A 17,183-nucleotide genomic window follows, 5' to 3' on the forward strand; every position below is an offset into this window, starting at 1 on the left:
AAAAGTGAATTTTAAGGAAGCAATACCCTCTAGGTCAAAGTGAAGTGATTCATTCTTGATGTTAATGGTGATTTGTGGCTGCAATTTTTCATGATTTTCAAATTGAATTCTGGAGTCCATGGACTATATTTTCACATTAGAAATGTGACAGAGTACGGTTAGTACGGTTTTTATTTCGGCTCCCTATAGAAAACATTGTTTATCCACCACATATTGTGGCAAAAAGAAAAAAAAGTGACTCACAAAAGGTGTTCAGCAGTCACAGAATCACCACAGCAGAGCGCCACGTTAAAAAAGCAACTACTACAAACTTCTCCACTTTGTTTTTCCCCACATTTGATCTTACTGTAATGTGACAACCATGTCAGGTGAAAACCATAACACTCCTTCCTCCGCGCACAAAAAAAAAACAGCAGTTCACAGTCCACTTTGTGTGGTCTCCCTCTTAAAAAAGTTAAAATGTTCGACAACTTTATAAAGCACTCCACTCTGCCAACAGAGATGACAGCCCCTTCCAAAGTGGCTGCTTTCCATCTGTCTTGCAGCCGCTCCGCATTGGCTGTCATATGAAAAAGGCCCTGGCGCTTTGTTAAAAACTGCTTTTTGGAGGATGAAACTGCAGATCTACTTTTCATATGCAGAATAAATGCAGAAATATAGGTCTTGTTATATATATATATATATATATATATTTTTTTTTTTGTGCATCTGCATTTTCTGTTTTAGGGTTCCTAGACATTTGAACCCCTGCAGGTGGTTTGGGGTCGACGGGATCACGTGCGAGGTTGCGTGGCGCTCTTGAGAGTCATCAGTCGCGTTAATTAAACTGTGAAGTGGTGTGCAACTGCGTGGGAAGGGATTTGGGGACGGCACTTCAAGTAGTTGATAATCACAGAACTCATCTGTGCAGGGATGACGGATCCATCCAGCACATTTTTTATTCATGCCGGCCGACGGCTCAGCGAATGGCAACGGCGGTCACTCCACTCTGTCTTTGGTCCAGACGACCGCTCAAGTGTTTGGAGTGTAATTTTGCAGAAGACCTTCACCGTCCTCAGAGGGTGAATCCTCATCACTTTGGCGATCCCCCTGACTTTTCCTCTAGCGCCACCATGGAGGTTGATGTTTTGTTTTTTGTTTTTTTGCAGAACTTTTCAACAGCATTTGGATTTACTGCCACCATCTACTGGACTTTCTGATTCAGACATTCATGATTCTGTCCAGCCTCTGCTACTTTTTGTTTAGTGCTAATTAGCATGTATTAGCATGCTAAGTTGCTAAACTAAGACAGTAAATGTCTTATAGCATTAGCATGTTAGAATTCATCATTTGTAACCCTGTTAGCATGCTGATGTTAGCATTTAGCTTAAATACAGCCCAAGTGTGAAGATTCCTTTTGGATCCAGACATAAGAAACTCGTTTACAAACTAATTTATTAATTAATTCCCATTTTTTACATTCGCCCTACGTGGCCTAATTTCCCAATTATGTTCAATAATCAGACCGAGCTGATGTTGACATTCGCTCTCCTGTCGTCAACTGTGTTGTCCAGAGATGAAATTTGTTCTTGTGCCTCAACAAATAATCCCTATTGTCAAAGAAAACATATTGTAAATCACAGACAAAAGGTTTATTCATGGAGAGAAAAATGATTACAACAACACGATCACATACACTATCTCCATCATCACTTGAATTTCTCCACTAAGCTCTTTTTCTTGATTGATTTTGACAAACGCTGTTTTCATGTCACTCATACATTGTTCGAATGCTTGGGGGAAGCATAATTGTTTGTTTACTCTAGTTTTTCACATGCGCTCCGGCTCTCCACAGCAAACAGGTTTCAGTTGGTGTCTGTCACACATTATTTTGATTAAAAACCTGTTCAGTGAAGAGCACTCATCGCTGGGAGCACTCTAAGGTGACCGCCTGATGACAGTGACATCAATAATCTCTTCTCAGGCGCTAGTCAGCCACAATACATGGATGGAGATGACCGACAAGGGCAATGAACAATCCAAATATTGGAGATGTGGATCAGGAGAAAGATAACCACCTCATAATTACCCATAAATCACACCGTTTCTAAAACTGGGGACTGATATTACTTAACCATTTATGACTCTTAACAGACAAAACTGTCTCTCTGGGACGTCCTGGTCTCTTCTGGTTTCTGGCAGCCCTAAAAAGTTTCCCCCTAACCGAAGCCAAACTGGTACCAGTTTGTTTTCTGACCTTAACACTTTGTAAAAGCATCTGCTTTACTTTGCTCACATCAGCAGTTAGCTAGAGCGTCGATACGACAGCATCCTCGTCATTAATCACTGTCACAACATAATGTTGAGTTTAATTTTTCCCAAATCTGCTGAAAGATTTCCACATCAACGTTTTTTTTTTAACGGAGACCAGCAGCCAAAAAATATGTAAAATAATAATATATATCCTGAGTGACAGACAAAAACTGAACTGTGTTATCAAACTGTCACTGGGGGGAAATGATGTGAAATGAAAATAGTCTTTGGTAACAAGACATTTGAGGGAATAACATTTCATGCTTTGGATCATTTCACAGTTTTATGGTTATATAGTTTGTTTGTATTTTTATGATATGCTTCTTTCTTCTTTTTTTATTCCAGTCTTATTTATTTATCTATTTCTTCATACATTTGTTGACGATCACTCTATTATTCTCCACCACTGCCTATCACTGCTAGTAGTTATAATAATGATATACGAATAAAACCCCACACTCTGCTGTTGTACTGAATATTAAGTCCGTAATTCAACACTAACATCAGATTAGACAAATTTAGATAAAACATTCGTATTTTCTGTCGATAGAGCTGCTTTCTGTCGACCTGAAGGAAAAATGACACCTATTCTAATGTTGGATCACAGGTAGACATCAAAGGCAGGAGGAGGAGGAGAAAACTTCTCACTCATAACTCTGATGCAATCTTTTTATTTAAATTTTATGGAAATTTGGAGGAGGTGAGACGCGACGTAAAGTTTGATCCGCAGGAAGATTTCATCAGATGTGAGTGAGCTTGCTTTTTCCCATCCCGAGCTGGTCTTTGTTACCAGGCCGAGACGAGTCCTCGTCGGTGATGGGATAGGATGAGGAGTGTGTGTGTGTGTGTGTATGTGTGTGTGTGTGTGGGGAGGGGGGAGTGGGGGGGGGAGTTCAACGTTTGGATGAGCGGGACGTGAAGTGAAAGGGCAGGCCTCCTCAGTGGTGGGAATAAATACTGCCGTCACCAGTGGGAAATGCTCCATTTGTTTAATGTGCCATTTCCAAAGTGGAACCCTTGTAATCCTACAGACATGGCAACCTCGCTGAGTATAGCACCCCTCTGAAATTTGATCAGAGCTAAAACTGTTTACCAATGTTTGGAGCCTGACATTTATTGAAAGTGGCCTTTAGTAAAAGTCATAGCTAAAGCGTGAAGAGGTTTTCTGATGAGCCCATGAAGTTTCTTCATCCTCTGGGCCAATAAGCCAGACGCTGGTGTGTTAATGGAGCAATATATCAGTCACATCAGCTGAGAAACAGGCGCCCTCGGAGGAGCTCAACCTCCAAACACTTACAGCCGTATTTGCTCAGACACGTGCAAATCAGCAGTGCAGAAAATTATTTAGGGCTTGGGATCGCACTGAGACGCTTTCAAGAAGTTGTCAATTAGAAGTGCTTGTGGAAGATTAAGTGTTTATGTGTGTGTCTTTGTGTGTGTTTAGCCATGCTAGCGATGACACTAACACGCCAACACAATGCTAAAGGACGCTAATGTAGTTCATCGGCCCACCGCTTTGTGTTTGAATTGAAAATGCAAATTAAAAACTTCCATTCAGATTTTTCTAAAAGCTCCGACTTGGAACTTACTAATACACTAATAATATAATAATAATATTATAATAATAATATAAAATACCTGAAACCAAACAAATACAGACGCCTCACATCAGTGCAGGTAGTACAGCCTCTGATTCACCAGCCTGGACCTGAACATGTGGCCACTACAGCTGCACGTCCATGCAGGCGCTGTGTGTTTCCTCTGTGTGTAAATATGGGGTATTATGGGCTACAGTGCTCCATCAAATCGCTCACATGACACTTGGGAACCTCGCTGTCAAGAACGAGTCAACTTTGATTTCATCTGCCGCCCGCGGAAAAAACCGAATGTGTTGTCCCTGTTTGCCGTGCCGCTGCCCCTAAGTCCCCCAGACAGCAGCAGGGTGAGCGTGACATCTCGGCTGTACGCGCCACCGTCTGCTGGAAAAGACCCCGAGGCCAAGACAGGAAGAGTCAGCAAAAGTTGTGGGCAACGTGTGGATGTCACGACTCCTTGCGGTCCGTGACTCCGGCTCACAGCAGAAGTGCATGACTCAGCAACACGCGCCTTCCTTCTGTACCCCTCCGATGTTCTGCGTCCAAACCGAAGCTTTCAATTGTCTCACACAAGAGAAAAGCAACGTAAAAATAATACTTCTGAGTTCCTTTAGGTGCTCACATTTTCCATCTGCATAACAGTTCAGACGTCCCTTCCAACCATCGACACAGATTTCTTCCCATTAGAGTCAAATACAAGCTGCTGCTGCTGCTGCTATCTTAGTCTTCTACAATTGTAAACTGAGTATTTAGACTTTAAAACCCCCCAAAAATAAATAAAAAGAATCAATAAATAGGACTGCTACTAACTGTTATTTTATTATTGATCAACCTGGAGAGTTTTTTTTTTCTCTATTTTCATCCAGAAGATAAATAAAACTCCTCATGCAAAATTTAAAGTGTTCACTGTCACAAAAAGCAAAGAAAAGCAGCAAATCGTCACAACTGAGATGCTGAAAATAAACGACTGGCTTCAGTGATTAACTGAACGTTGAAATAGCTGCAGATGTTTCCATTGTATGTTTGTTTGTTTGTTTGTTTGTTTGTTTTTTTGGCATCTTTTAAGACCTGAAACCAAATACAGGTCCTTTCCAAGTTTTTTTATTTATTTTTTTTTATAATATAATTATTGTGCCAGAAAATGACTGAATGTGCAACAGCCTTTCAAAAATAATTGCAAGAAAAAAAAACAAAAACTGAACAAGAAGTAAAACTGCAACAGAAAATAAATATTCTCTGTTAATTTGTGATCACCTGTAGTAAAGTTTTAAAATTACAAGTCAACATTTTTAACACATTATTCATTTTATTCTTCTAACTTTCTCCAGTAAGGAAGCTGGTTTCCAGAGAGTCGTCTGGTTTTGACCTCTGACCCCGTCGTCGCTGATGAAACCGGACAGCATTCTTCTAGTTGCAGGGATTTCAGGAGGCAAAAATAAAAAAAAATGCAAAAGCCTCAAAAAAGCACTGTAAGAACTTTCTGACTTTCAGTTTCATTGGATTGTAAAGTAGTTTTTTTTTTGAGAGACTACAGAGAAACAGTCTGACTCAATCCAGCGGAGCTAACACACCCATACCGTGAGACGTTCAAGGACTGCGCTTGTGTTACGCGAGCTCCTCCACATGATTACTTTGACCTACACATACATTGCTGTTATACACGGCGTTGTTGTTACCTCGTTCCGCCTTTCTATTTACCTTTCATTCTCTGTGCGGCAGCCACATACCACAACCAACAAAAACACGTCCGCTGCTCACCGCTGCCGCTGAAAGAACCCCGAGCCCTGTGACTCCAGCCCTCCTTCAGTTCTTCGGAGGGAAAAAAAATAAAAAAGAATAAAAAAAAAAAGGAATGAAACAGCCCACCTGGATTAGAAAATGTAACCGAAAAGCCGGGTACCGGCGAGGAAGAAAAGTAAACACGAGGATAATGCCATCTCTTTTACACTACCAACTGTGCTGCTACGATCCAAAGGGATTATAAACAACTCAAACAAGCAGTACTACTTCAAACAATAAAATACCTTATTAAACCCCAACATGAGAGGGCCTTTGGGAAGGAAGACTTTTGATGTGTACACAATCCCTGCAGTAGTGAATATATTTAGTCTCGCACCAAGAAAAAGAGCAAATCACTCTCCTGACTCCATTCTTCATTCTGAGGGATATCAGCAGCCAAATTCAATAACAACCTTAGATCATCGCCCAATCCATCTCTGAATCATCCCATAGTCTTTGCATAGCCTTAGCCCCCCCCCACCCCCTCCCGGCATAATTTAACACTGTCAGACTATGAACTCATCTCCCTCCATAGAAAATGAATGGGCCGGGTTCCAAGAACAGGATATCATCACAGAAATCCCTCAAACTTCTCTGGAGCCACTAAATTTCACTGAATTTCAGATGTGTTAAAGTTATATCCACTGGCAGGGGAGAAACGGGATGAAAAGGGGATGAGATTTGGTCCGAATGGAGGAGGGTGGGGGGCACTTTGTCCTGCCCTCTTTTGGGCCTGAATAAAGATGACTTAAAGTCATAATGTAGGAAAAAAGAAAAGGGCAAAAAACAGAAGACAGGGATCATAGACACATTCTGTTGTTCGTTATGAACGTGCCATTTAAATGAAAGTTCAAATGACATGCTTAAATTTCATATTCAGAAATTGTCCTTGATTTTTAATGCACATAAAAAAAAAAATAAAAAAAAACTACAACCCAGCACAAAAAGGCAAAGAAAGATTATTAAACATATTCAGCTCCAGCCAAAGATCCACATATCTCTGCTGTCCCTGAAAAATGAATGAATGCTTTGCAGCGTAAGAGAATGAAAAGAAACGGACATCGATTCAGCCACCAGCTCTTTTCAATGCAGTTATTGTGGTTATATTTTTTATGAATTAGCCTTGGGCTCCCGATGTCTGAGCCTAACTGGATCAAATTTCCCAAATCAGTCATGTGGAATCAGTAAAAGGGGGGGGGGGGGGGGGGGGGGGGGGGGGGGGGGGGGGGGGGGGTTAGTTTTGTTCAGTGGAGCATCCAGGTCCTGAATCGAGTAATCATGCTTTTACAGCCGTGCCTGTACCTCAGATGAGGAAAGAGAGCAGCAAAGGTCACTCTTTGCATTCTGATTGTTTACTAGATCATTTGTCTGTTAAGCTCTGCCTCTGAATAAAACAGCCTCCAACAAAGTACTACAAGCTCCCCCTGGCTAGACTTTCACCAGCCATCATCATTTAGTTAATCTGTAGATGAAGGTGTTGTGTAGTTGTCGCCATAGGGTATTTACTTAGTTTCTTGCCCACTGTCCACTTGTTTTCTAGCTGTCGGGATGAAGCGTATTTTGGGGTTCGAAATAAATATTGTCTATCTTTTTTCCGTCGGATCCTTTAGTTTCCTCGGTTGGACGACTTCTCTTTTACTGCTAATTAGCAAATGTTAGCGTACGCGCTAACGAGCTGAACTAAGACGGAGAAGATGAAGTTGTTTCAAGCACCTTGTACCTTGTAAATATTGATCCAGGGATAAAAGACGAAGGCGTTTATAGAATGCTTATTCACACCAATGTAAACGCAGAGATCCACTGATTTGATCGTGATTATCCAGATAACGTATCCAGATATAGATAAACATGGTAATAACAGGTGAATACAGAGCCTTAGTTTTATTACTCAATAAAAAAAGACATGCAGAAGGGGAGAGTTTATTATTTACGGAAAAAACACCATCCAGTCCGCCCCGGATTGAAAAAGCTGTTTTCCAGTTCCATGTGATTGATAGCGGAGGCCAATTATCAGGCAAGAATAAAAGCTTGAATTAAAAGCTTAAATTTTACATTATATAATGCAATTAGTGACTATGTGCAATTAAGAAAAAGAAAGACCGTAATGAATTCAACACAATATTTCAAGCACCAGAAACAAAGATAGAAATCGCAATTAGCAGACTTCCCCGCCATCGCAACCCCGGTGCACTATTTATATTCCGTCCGTGGCCACTCAAAACAAAGTACACATTATCTCCGTGTTCTCCTGCTGCCAAGTTTGTTTTTTGTTTTTTTTTAACACAATGAATCGGTGACAGTATCTTGGGCTGCAACCAACACGGTCTGCAAATGAGAAAAATACACCACCAAGAGCAAAAGGTACGGCGGCACGGTTGTGAATCACCGACATTAGTCCGATGACGGGCTCATACAATACCCCTAATTGCCTTGAGTTACTACGCACAGATTCTTCTCCACGGAGCAATGAGCCGCTGCGTGTGACATCGCTGCTGAAGTCACAAAGAATTAGCTGCAACCAAAAAATAAAAGACTTGACCGCATTGTTAAGAAATACTCCCAAACCGTGACACCACTCGCTGAGGATTCCCTTTGAAGCCGCTACCTGATTTAGTTAACTACGCCCTGTGTGATATATATATAAATGAACAGCACTGATATGGAAATAAGCACGCCGCACCAGTCATTTACTTTCAACACGGCTCAAAGTGAGTCTTCTATGTGTGTGTTTGTCATATTTTCAGAGCGGACGCCAAGTAAAGAAGCTGTAGTAGAAAAGGCTACACTAAGAGCTTTTCCAGTACATGTAGGTCATTTCTCCTCCCTGTGGAAATATAGCCTGTTTTAGGATTAGGGGGCTATGATTCATTATGACTGAATTTAATTACAGTGAGAGGTGGCCAATGCATCCCCGGTTTTAGCATATTAGGGTCCCTTCATGCATTGGATGGCGAATGTCTAGAGGAGAGTGTGGGGGTTGGGGTTGGATAAAAAGTGAGTGTGAGTGTGTGAGGTAGGGAGGGAGAGGATGGGGGGAGGAGAGGAGGTAGAAGGCTTCAGGTTACTTTAGCAGAGCAGCAATTTGGACACATCCGACGTGGACACATACACACATTACTGAGCGTAATCAGGTTAAGGTGAGAAAAGTCGTATAACTCGTTTATATATATTCCTCCTCCACCCTCTCCCTAAAACTGCTCTGACGTCAGAACAGCCCCGAAGTGCACGACTGATCTCAGTCTAACTACCGGTTTGTTATGGCGAATAATTACTGCCAACAGGAGATGGGTTTTTATGTGTTACATGCAACAACGCCAAGAAACGGGGATGTGGTTACACTGTACAACGGCTGAATAATCAGGTTTCACCTTCACAGATTTATCCGCGTTATAACCAGATTACTCTTCCTCCTGTAACCTGAAAAAGGGAAACTTGATGTTTCTGAAATGAGACTACAGCTGAAAGTGGGTAATAATCAGATTACCGCGGCGCTCCGGTGTCGGTTAAGAGTCAAATTCAATGGCGTTTTTGTTTTTTTTGTTTTTTTTTTGATAGATGTTGAACCTGAGGTCCCATAAGCCGCAGAAGGTAACACATAATGAATCAATCTGAAAAACACACCTGACACAACGAGCAACCGTCTGAACGCACCTGGAGTAAACGGAGAAACAACAGAGAAACTCGATATCTCGGTTTATCTTAAGGAAACATTTGTAACATCTCAAATCTCTCGTCTGCTGCCGCCTCAGCATAAAAGCCCATTTCAGACACACTGAAATCAAACTGCTCTCATTTCATTCAGACATCCACGTGAGATGCAATTAGTCAGTCCGTGAAGAAAAACGAGCACTCGTCTATAATGCCTCATTACGAGTCGGGGAGAAGTACCCCTGACCAACAGCGCTCTCCTCTGCCTCTCACATCACGTCCTTCCTGCTCTCCAGCCGACTAAATACGTAGTTATACTTCAGAGAGAGGTAAACGGTCTCCCCGCCTCTTCTTTAAAAAAACAAAAAAAACAAAAAGACCACAAAACCTTCTAGGGAGCGAACAAGTAGCAGACATTTAACCAACCTCTTTGTTATACATGAACTGCCTGGATCCAGTCGAGCCCCTCGCCATGCTTATATTATTCAGTGAAGTGGAGAAGAATGCCTGATACCACTGTTATACCAAACACAATAGTCTCCAGGCCACCTGTTATCCACTTTGTAGAGGAAAAAAATAGAGATCGAAAAACTTCACTTTTTGTGTGTATTCATAGTATGTCTATACTCTCAGCACAGACTCAGGACCTCTGCTGAATTATTCAACATCAGACCTGTTGGGGATGTCGAAAAATTCAATACATCAGCACTTCAGGAAACTTCAGCAACCAAATATTCAGACAAAAAAAAAAAAAAAAAAGGCACATAAAAGAGGAAACCGAAAAACATAAAATACACAACTTCAAACTACTTCACAACTCCCTTTGCTCTCACCATATCCCTTAATATTTAATTAAGTTTGAATATCACTCGCTACGAGAAAGAAGGTTTATCTCATACAGTAAATCCAGACGCCAGAATGATGCACCTCTGTTTTTACAAAGCCGTCATCAGAGCAACATAAATTTGAAGAACTTCGCCGAGGGGTGAGACAAGAGGACAGCGAGTAAATCCAGGCTCGGAATAATAACCTCACTAAAAGACAAACAGCCTCTGTAATAAGTGCAAACATATGAGAAGTAAATCACTGAACCAAATATCTGGTGTCTCTTCGGCTCTTTAGGACGCTGCGGTTGAAACGTTGAGCTGCGGTTCTTTCCGTGCATCTTTTTAAAGTTTTCCAATTTGAGAGTTATTTCTTTAAAAGGGCCACGCTGGACTTCACTGGCTTTAAAATGTGTGTGCTGAAGCAGCTGCACAGTCGAGCCACTCAGGTGTTTTCACTGATGCTGGACATTTCACAGGACCGTGCGGACATCTAAAATCCGTGATTGACTGACAGCTCCCTCGGTCTCTCTTAGTTTTAATGCAGAGTGAGAGGGCAGGACAGATTACACCTGTATCATTCTTAATTAGTGCGTAAGCCACGTCCCGACTCGGAGGCCTAACCTGAACTGAAATGAGACGGTCTGCGCCCATAGACGAGTTTCACTCACTTTTTACATCACAAAGCAACGCTCCTGTTGCCTAGCGACCTTGACAACACATTTTCAACTGAGCTGAAACCCAACGCTTACGTTTAAAAGTGTAACCCTCAGGCTCTGTGTCGTTTGCTGCCATATTATTTTCTGCCATATTACTTCCACCTGGAAACACCCGTGTGGGTGCACCGTGATTGGCTGAATTCAGACACGATTTCTATAGACAAATGTGACACTCTCAGTCAAATTCATCTTTACCTTTGTCCATTTAGACTCAAACAGGAGTGTAGAAAAAGAGCAGTTATACTTCATGGGTAGTGAAAAGGAAACTAGATCAACTGACTCACAAGGACTCACATCTGCTATCACGATATTATCGTATATATGTATTTGTACATAAAGAGATAAAACACTCATCACAGTTTCCCGGACCAGGGCGTCAGTAGAAATGAATGAAGAGGTGTGAGCGAGGCCTCAGCTTGATGTTTCCCCCAGTGACTCCCTTTGCAATAATTAGCTAGCTAAGGAGGGTAGATAATAAGACGTATAAGCAGAGCTACGTCTCTGCTGAAGCTCTGTAGTATCTTGAGACGGAGACACATGCGGTTTACTGGCTGCTTCGGTGTTGAATCAGTCTCAGTTTTACGCTCCACAGTCTTGACTTTGTCCTGACCTCCTTCTGGACTTAAACTTTACTGGACTTCATCTGAAAAGAAAAAAAAAAACTGCCCCGCTGATGTTGACTGCAGCCTTGCCCCCTGATATGTTTGAGAGAGTGCAAGTGTAAACAACGTTCCTCCTCTGTCCTCTCCCCTGCCCCTGCTGATAACTACCCTCTGGTCTAGTTTACGCTGCTGTTTTCGGCCTCTTTGATTCCCTGGCTCAGATAAAGGCTTTCCCGCTCTCCCAGAAGAGGCCCCCAGGATCCCTCATGAGCTCCCCCCTTCTGCGAGCGCTTGTCCCTGGTACAGTGTGTATGATGCACCCCCCCACCACCACCACTGTCAGCTTAAATCACCCTCCTCTCCGGCTCAACATGCTGCTCTCACCACTCCCCAGCTGCGACGGCGTGTTTGCGGCACCAGCGAGCGCGAGCAGATGCTATTGAGGATGACCTTTGCAGCAACGCCCCGTGCTCTATGATTCTAACCCATTTGACAGTGAACATCTAATGGAATGCTAATGAAGTAGCTTGCATAGTAAAAACGTGATGTTCCCTCCGGTGTAATTATCTGCGGGACTATCCCTGATGCACATGATGCACATGACGCACATTGTTTGATTATTAAACTGAGTTACTGTCAAGCGAAGCGCCGGGTTCCTGCTACCGGGTCAGAGATGAAAAATGTCCAAAATAAATACGATCAAACATGAACACTTGTTGCGAAGAAGCTGCAACGTTTGGGACAAGTCACCCCACCCCCACCTCACCCTTTCCCTCCCCCTCCCCCCAGTCACACTTGAAGATCCGACAAGAGATTCTTCCACCGAAAGATGTTTTTCCATCGTCTCACTCCTCATTGAGCTTCTTTTCTTTGCGCTGAAAGAAATCCCTTTGTGAGTGTAGCAGCTAATGCCGCCCGCATGCAGCCTGAATTATAAGGTGAAATAAGTCCATCCATTACTCGGATGGTTAGTCAGACTGCCAGTTTTGAAGACATCTCTATAAATAAGTGAGATTCAGCATAAGGGCTGTGTCTGTGCGCTCGTACCTCCTGTGATGTGAAGCACCACTCTGCCTCAGAGGCTCAGGATTTCTCCGCTCACTCGAACATAAACAGATCTATATATGTATAAAGTCCTTAATAGCTTGTAGCAGTAGCTTTACAAAAGTTATTAGATAGAGGGAAAAATACTCCAAAGAGTAAAAGCGAAGGAGAGGAAGATCTAAACATTGATTCGCCGCCTTTACGTGATGCAGAATGGCACGCCGACTAATATCACTTACTCAGCAGGAGCCGCAGACTGGCACGTTTTAAACGCATGCAAATATTTAGCCACATGAACGAAGTCATTAATCACACCGTGTTTACCGCTAAGTGTTTGTTAAGTGGATGAGTTGCTCTGGCGTTTTTTTTTTTCTGTTTTGTTTAAATATGTGCGTCACCAATTTTTGCGGCGGGGGAACGCTGTGTAAGTTTGTGCTTCTTATAAAAATGTATGTATGTTTCCGCAGGGCTCGATGCGACTGCAAGCTGATTCCAGGCCAGTACAATTACCCGAGGCAGAGTGCCAAGGAATAATGAGACATTTGGTTGTGAAATTCAGAATGTGACAGAATGCATTAGAGCCGAGCAGACTGCAGATGCAAAGGGAACAGCCAGGCCAAAGTGATGACTTCCTATTTCCTGACTATATCATATTTCCCTTTGCTTCCAGCCAAACAAATGACCAAATTGTGCAGCGACTGTGCCTTTGTTTGGACACAGAGTCCTATTGTCTGCCATATTAGATACCCGGATGCATCTGACAGGAGAAATTACTGGTCGTGTCACTCTAGTGTTTTTTTTTTTTGCCTACAAACCTGCTTGAAAGTTTTAGAGCTGAGTATGAAAAATTAGATCCGGCTGCTTCTGTGGTTTTTTTTTAAAGTTTTTTTATTTTAAGAATTCATTTCGAGTAAGGTCATTTTGTTGACATGATGGGACCTTCCCCGTCGCTCACACTGAGTCAGGAGGTCAGGGTGTCCCGCCCGGACGTTTTTTTTTACAGCAGCAGCAGCAGCAGCAGCAGCAGCAGCAGCGTGCCCTTGTGATACCACAGCGAACACACACTATGTGACAACTATGATCTAAGGGAACAAATAATGTGACAGCTCCTCAAGCTCCCAGGCAGCCTGCTCTGCCCGCGGGGGAGTAAATGAATCTGATTTTTCATACTTCTGAAAGGGTTTCGACTTGAGCTCGGGCACGAGGTCAGATGTAAAGATGTAGCCGGTCTGACTTTTTACATGTCTGATGCCATGTTTTCCCTCGACTTTCGGCCCTACAACTATAAAGCCACAGATTCCAGACAAAATACAATCAATCAATAAATATATTAATATATATATGTATGTGTGTGTGTGTGTGTGTGTGTGTGACTACCTGTTAGAAAAAGGCCTAGCAAATGAATGAGTTTGTGTATATTCCATGTGGATAAGCAGATCTCTCCACATCTATGAATAAGTAATCAGTCTGCTCACGTCCTCTGGGATTTACTAACAAGAAAAGCAATCAGACACAAGCATGTGTAAAAGAAAAAGCAGCACTCGAAATCCAACTGTACCGGCCTCTCTTCTTTAACTTTCAAATGGGCACAACACAGGACGAGGGCGAAACATTTGAATCAGAGTCAACACAGCGCAGATGTTCACGAGCGTAAAATAAAAACAGATAAATAAATACTGCTCCCTCCCCTCCCTCGTCAGATATATGAGATGAGATGTCCGATAGTATTTTAAGACACCACTGGATGCTCGGACGAGAAATGACCTTTAGCTGAACTCAAGTAGTGTCACAAATATGCTCATTCTGATTTAGATGCTTCCCCCCCTCTCTCCCCAACATCCCCCTGGCAAAAAAAGAAAACAGAGGAGAACAAAAGGACAGTGAAATGTACCCTAATTCCAGCTGGAGACGATAATCCAGTTCAGAGGCAGCAAGGAAATGGGCTTGTGAGAGGCAGACCCAGCAAATACATGCAGATGAGAATGATTATCCTGCAGATGAGCGGAAAGATGAAAACTAATTTCATAATAAGACCAGAAAATTCTCCAAGATAACAGGGATCTAGAGAGCTATCCAAGACCCATCTGGCCCTGCACCCGCAACACGCTAGAGCCATTTTCCAGGCAGGAGCTGTCCATTTACACTGTGGTGCTGAAAGCTGTGGGGGAGAGGGGGGGGCAACATTTGTGCACACCGAACCCTGTGGTGTAAACCAATGACTTTACGACAGGCAGCTTCAACATTAATATCAGACATTAAAAAGGACAAAAACAAACACAGAGGTGGTGGATCTTAGATCACAGTAGAGATTTGAGGTTCTTGTATCTGGATTTCACTTGAATAAACTTCTACTTTGTTGTATTTCTAAAGGAAATAACATCCTTTTTTATTTTTTTTTTTACTAAAACCTGTTTTCACCAGTTGTTTTCAGCGGTTTCCAGGTTTTTTTTAATTTTTATTACCAATAGTGCACTTTGACTCAGTACAAGTATTCAGCTGCCGCACTGAAGTACATTTTGAGGTACTTGATTCCACTCGAGTATTTCCATTTTATTCTACTTCCTGCTTGTACTCCTCTGTTTGTGATGGAACTAATGTCCTTTTTTTATTCCCCTACATTGATTTAACACCTGTATTTACTGTTGGTTTTCAGTGGTAGAATGTAATGGAGTAAATTATGAGGAGCTTGATTACACTTCCACTAAATACTGTGCTTTTTACAGTTTGAATTATTATTTTACTTCAGTTTTTTTCATTTTATTCTACTTTCTACATCTACTTCGCTGTATTTATGATGGAAATCATTTCCTTTTTACTCCACTACACTGATTTAACACCTGTTCTCACTAGTTGTTTTCAGTGGTACAATGTATCTAAGTGGAGTATTTCAAGTTTTATTCTACTTTATAGTACATCTCAAGTAGAAATATTGTGTTGTACTTGTTAAACTACATTTAACTGGCATCTGTAGTTACTAGTTACCTCCAGAAGTGGAATATAACTAAGCACATTGATTCGGTTTCTGTAGTGTCGATGCATATCGAGGGATTTGTCTATAAAGTAGTTAGGAGTTTTATTGCTTTATGTAAAAGCTACTTTGGATAATAGGATCTGCCAAATGAGTAAATGTAAAAACTCCTTTGTGTATAAACTTTGCTTCATAACTTGCCTTGTTAAATTATCCTCTCAAACGTGCTTTTCAGCATGAGGTGTACTTCAGCAACACTTTGTACCTCCACATTTAACATTTCCAGGAAACATATAAGCACTTGAACGGTTCATCAACACGCTACAGTGGAGCTGTAAGCAAACACAAGGTCATTTTAACCATATGTTGTTTAAACATATTTACATTTTTGATGCAGTTTGCTTTTGTGTTGTTTCTCGTGGTGTCGACCTGAGGATATGTGATCCATAACAGAACAGCAGCGTTACCTCGCAGTCACTTTATGAGTGCACCCTCGCGTTAACCGTGTCATTTGTGCCTCTCTTTAAATGTCATTGGGAGGCTTTCACACCTCCCCACCAAAACATGCATTACTTTTGTCTATCTGCTTGCACCTTGGCAGAACACCGACTACACAAAGACACATATATCTCCTTTTTTCTGGGGGCTGATTAGGATGCAAATTACCTTGTCATGTCGTGCAACAGCCTCTAAACTAAAACTGTACATTTGTACAAGCGCATACTTCAGCCTGGCTGGAATGAAATACACAATACCCTCCCACACTGTCTGTGTTCTGTCTCTTCATTTGTTTAACATTATATAGGGCAATGGGAATATATACAACTCTGTAAAACTCTGCTGTGTCCCAGATTTTGCAGGTCCTTCTGCTAAGAGGTTATTGATATGTGTATTTCCATACAGGTGCAATAGACCTACAAAAAATAGGGTATGTGGGGATCAGTTTATCACAAGGTGTTTTGTTTTTTAAACTAGGGGAAAGGTTCAGTCGAAGATTATTGTTTCTGCAAATGCACTCTTTTGTGCATGAAACAATGCATTGTTGAGCCATGCTAATGCTGACCCACAAACAGCCAAAGATCACTTACCTTGCCAACATAGAGCGGTTCATTTCCTGTGTACTCCTCCAATACGAAGAACTGGTTCCATACCCAGCTGCGTTTGTGCCTGTGCAGGACGTCCCAGGGGTCTGGATCTGAGTGCGGGGACCTCTCCAGATCCCCAGAGCTGGGATTCAGCCCCCAGCAGCCCCTCTCCTGCAAGGGAAGCAGGAGTGCCAGGAGAGCCAGGGCTCTGCATATGCCTGAGCAACACCACCCCATCATCTGGGCCCCCCTCCAAAAAAGCACTGAGGCCAGAAGAGAAAAATTAAAAAAAAAAAAAAAAAAAAAAAAAAAAAAAAAGGACAGAAAAGCTGAAATGTCAAAACCCTCAGGGTTTTATCCACACAGTCCTGACCCTGTGTTTCACCAGAAAGCAAGAGCAGTCAGACACTGAAACGAGCGCGTGGGTTGAAAAAGAGTCAAGCTCTGCATTTTGCTGTGTTGCTCTTCTTTTTTCCTCATTGGAGACTAAAAGTGGGGTAATTCCCTCCACTTTGGAGCCGGGGAGTTGACATTAAAGCTGGCTAACAGGGTCAATGGCGGCCGGGGAGGCTTCAACACACGGGCTGTATAATTGGCACCTATCAGAAGAGAGAGAGAGAGAGAGAG

At 42.2% G+C, this 17,183-nt stretch overlaps 1 protein-coding gene across 1 annotated transcript in view; it reads right to left on the reverse strand.

Moving 5' to 3' along the window:
* cdh7 (cadherin 7) overlaps nucleotides 1–16,796 on the reverse strand; it is an 83,340-nt gene extending 66,544 nt beyond the window's left edge. Inside the window, exon 1 of the mRNA XM_022748755.1 lies at nucleotides 16,560–16,796. Within this exon, the coding sequence (XP_022604476.1) occupies nucleotides 16,560–16,796 (237 nt within the window). The remainder of the gene's footprint in view (nucleotides 1–16,559) is intronic.
* Nucleotides 16,797–17,183: the final 387 nt, after the last annotated feature.

The sequence above is a fragment of the Seriola dumerili genome, unplaced genomic scaffold, assembly GCF_002260705.1.
Source record: "Seriola dumerili isolate Sdu_G_001 unplaced genomic scaffold, Sdu_1.0 BDQW01000129.1, whole genome shotgun sequence".
NCBI classification, from domain to species: domain Eukaryota; kingdom Metazoa; phylum Chordata; class Actinopteri; order Carangiformes; family Carangidae; genus Seriola; species Seriola dumerili.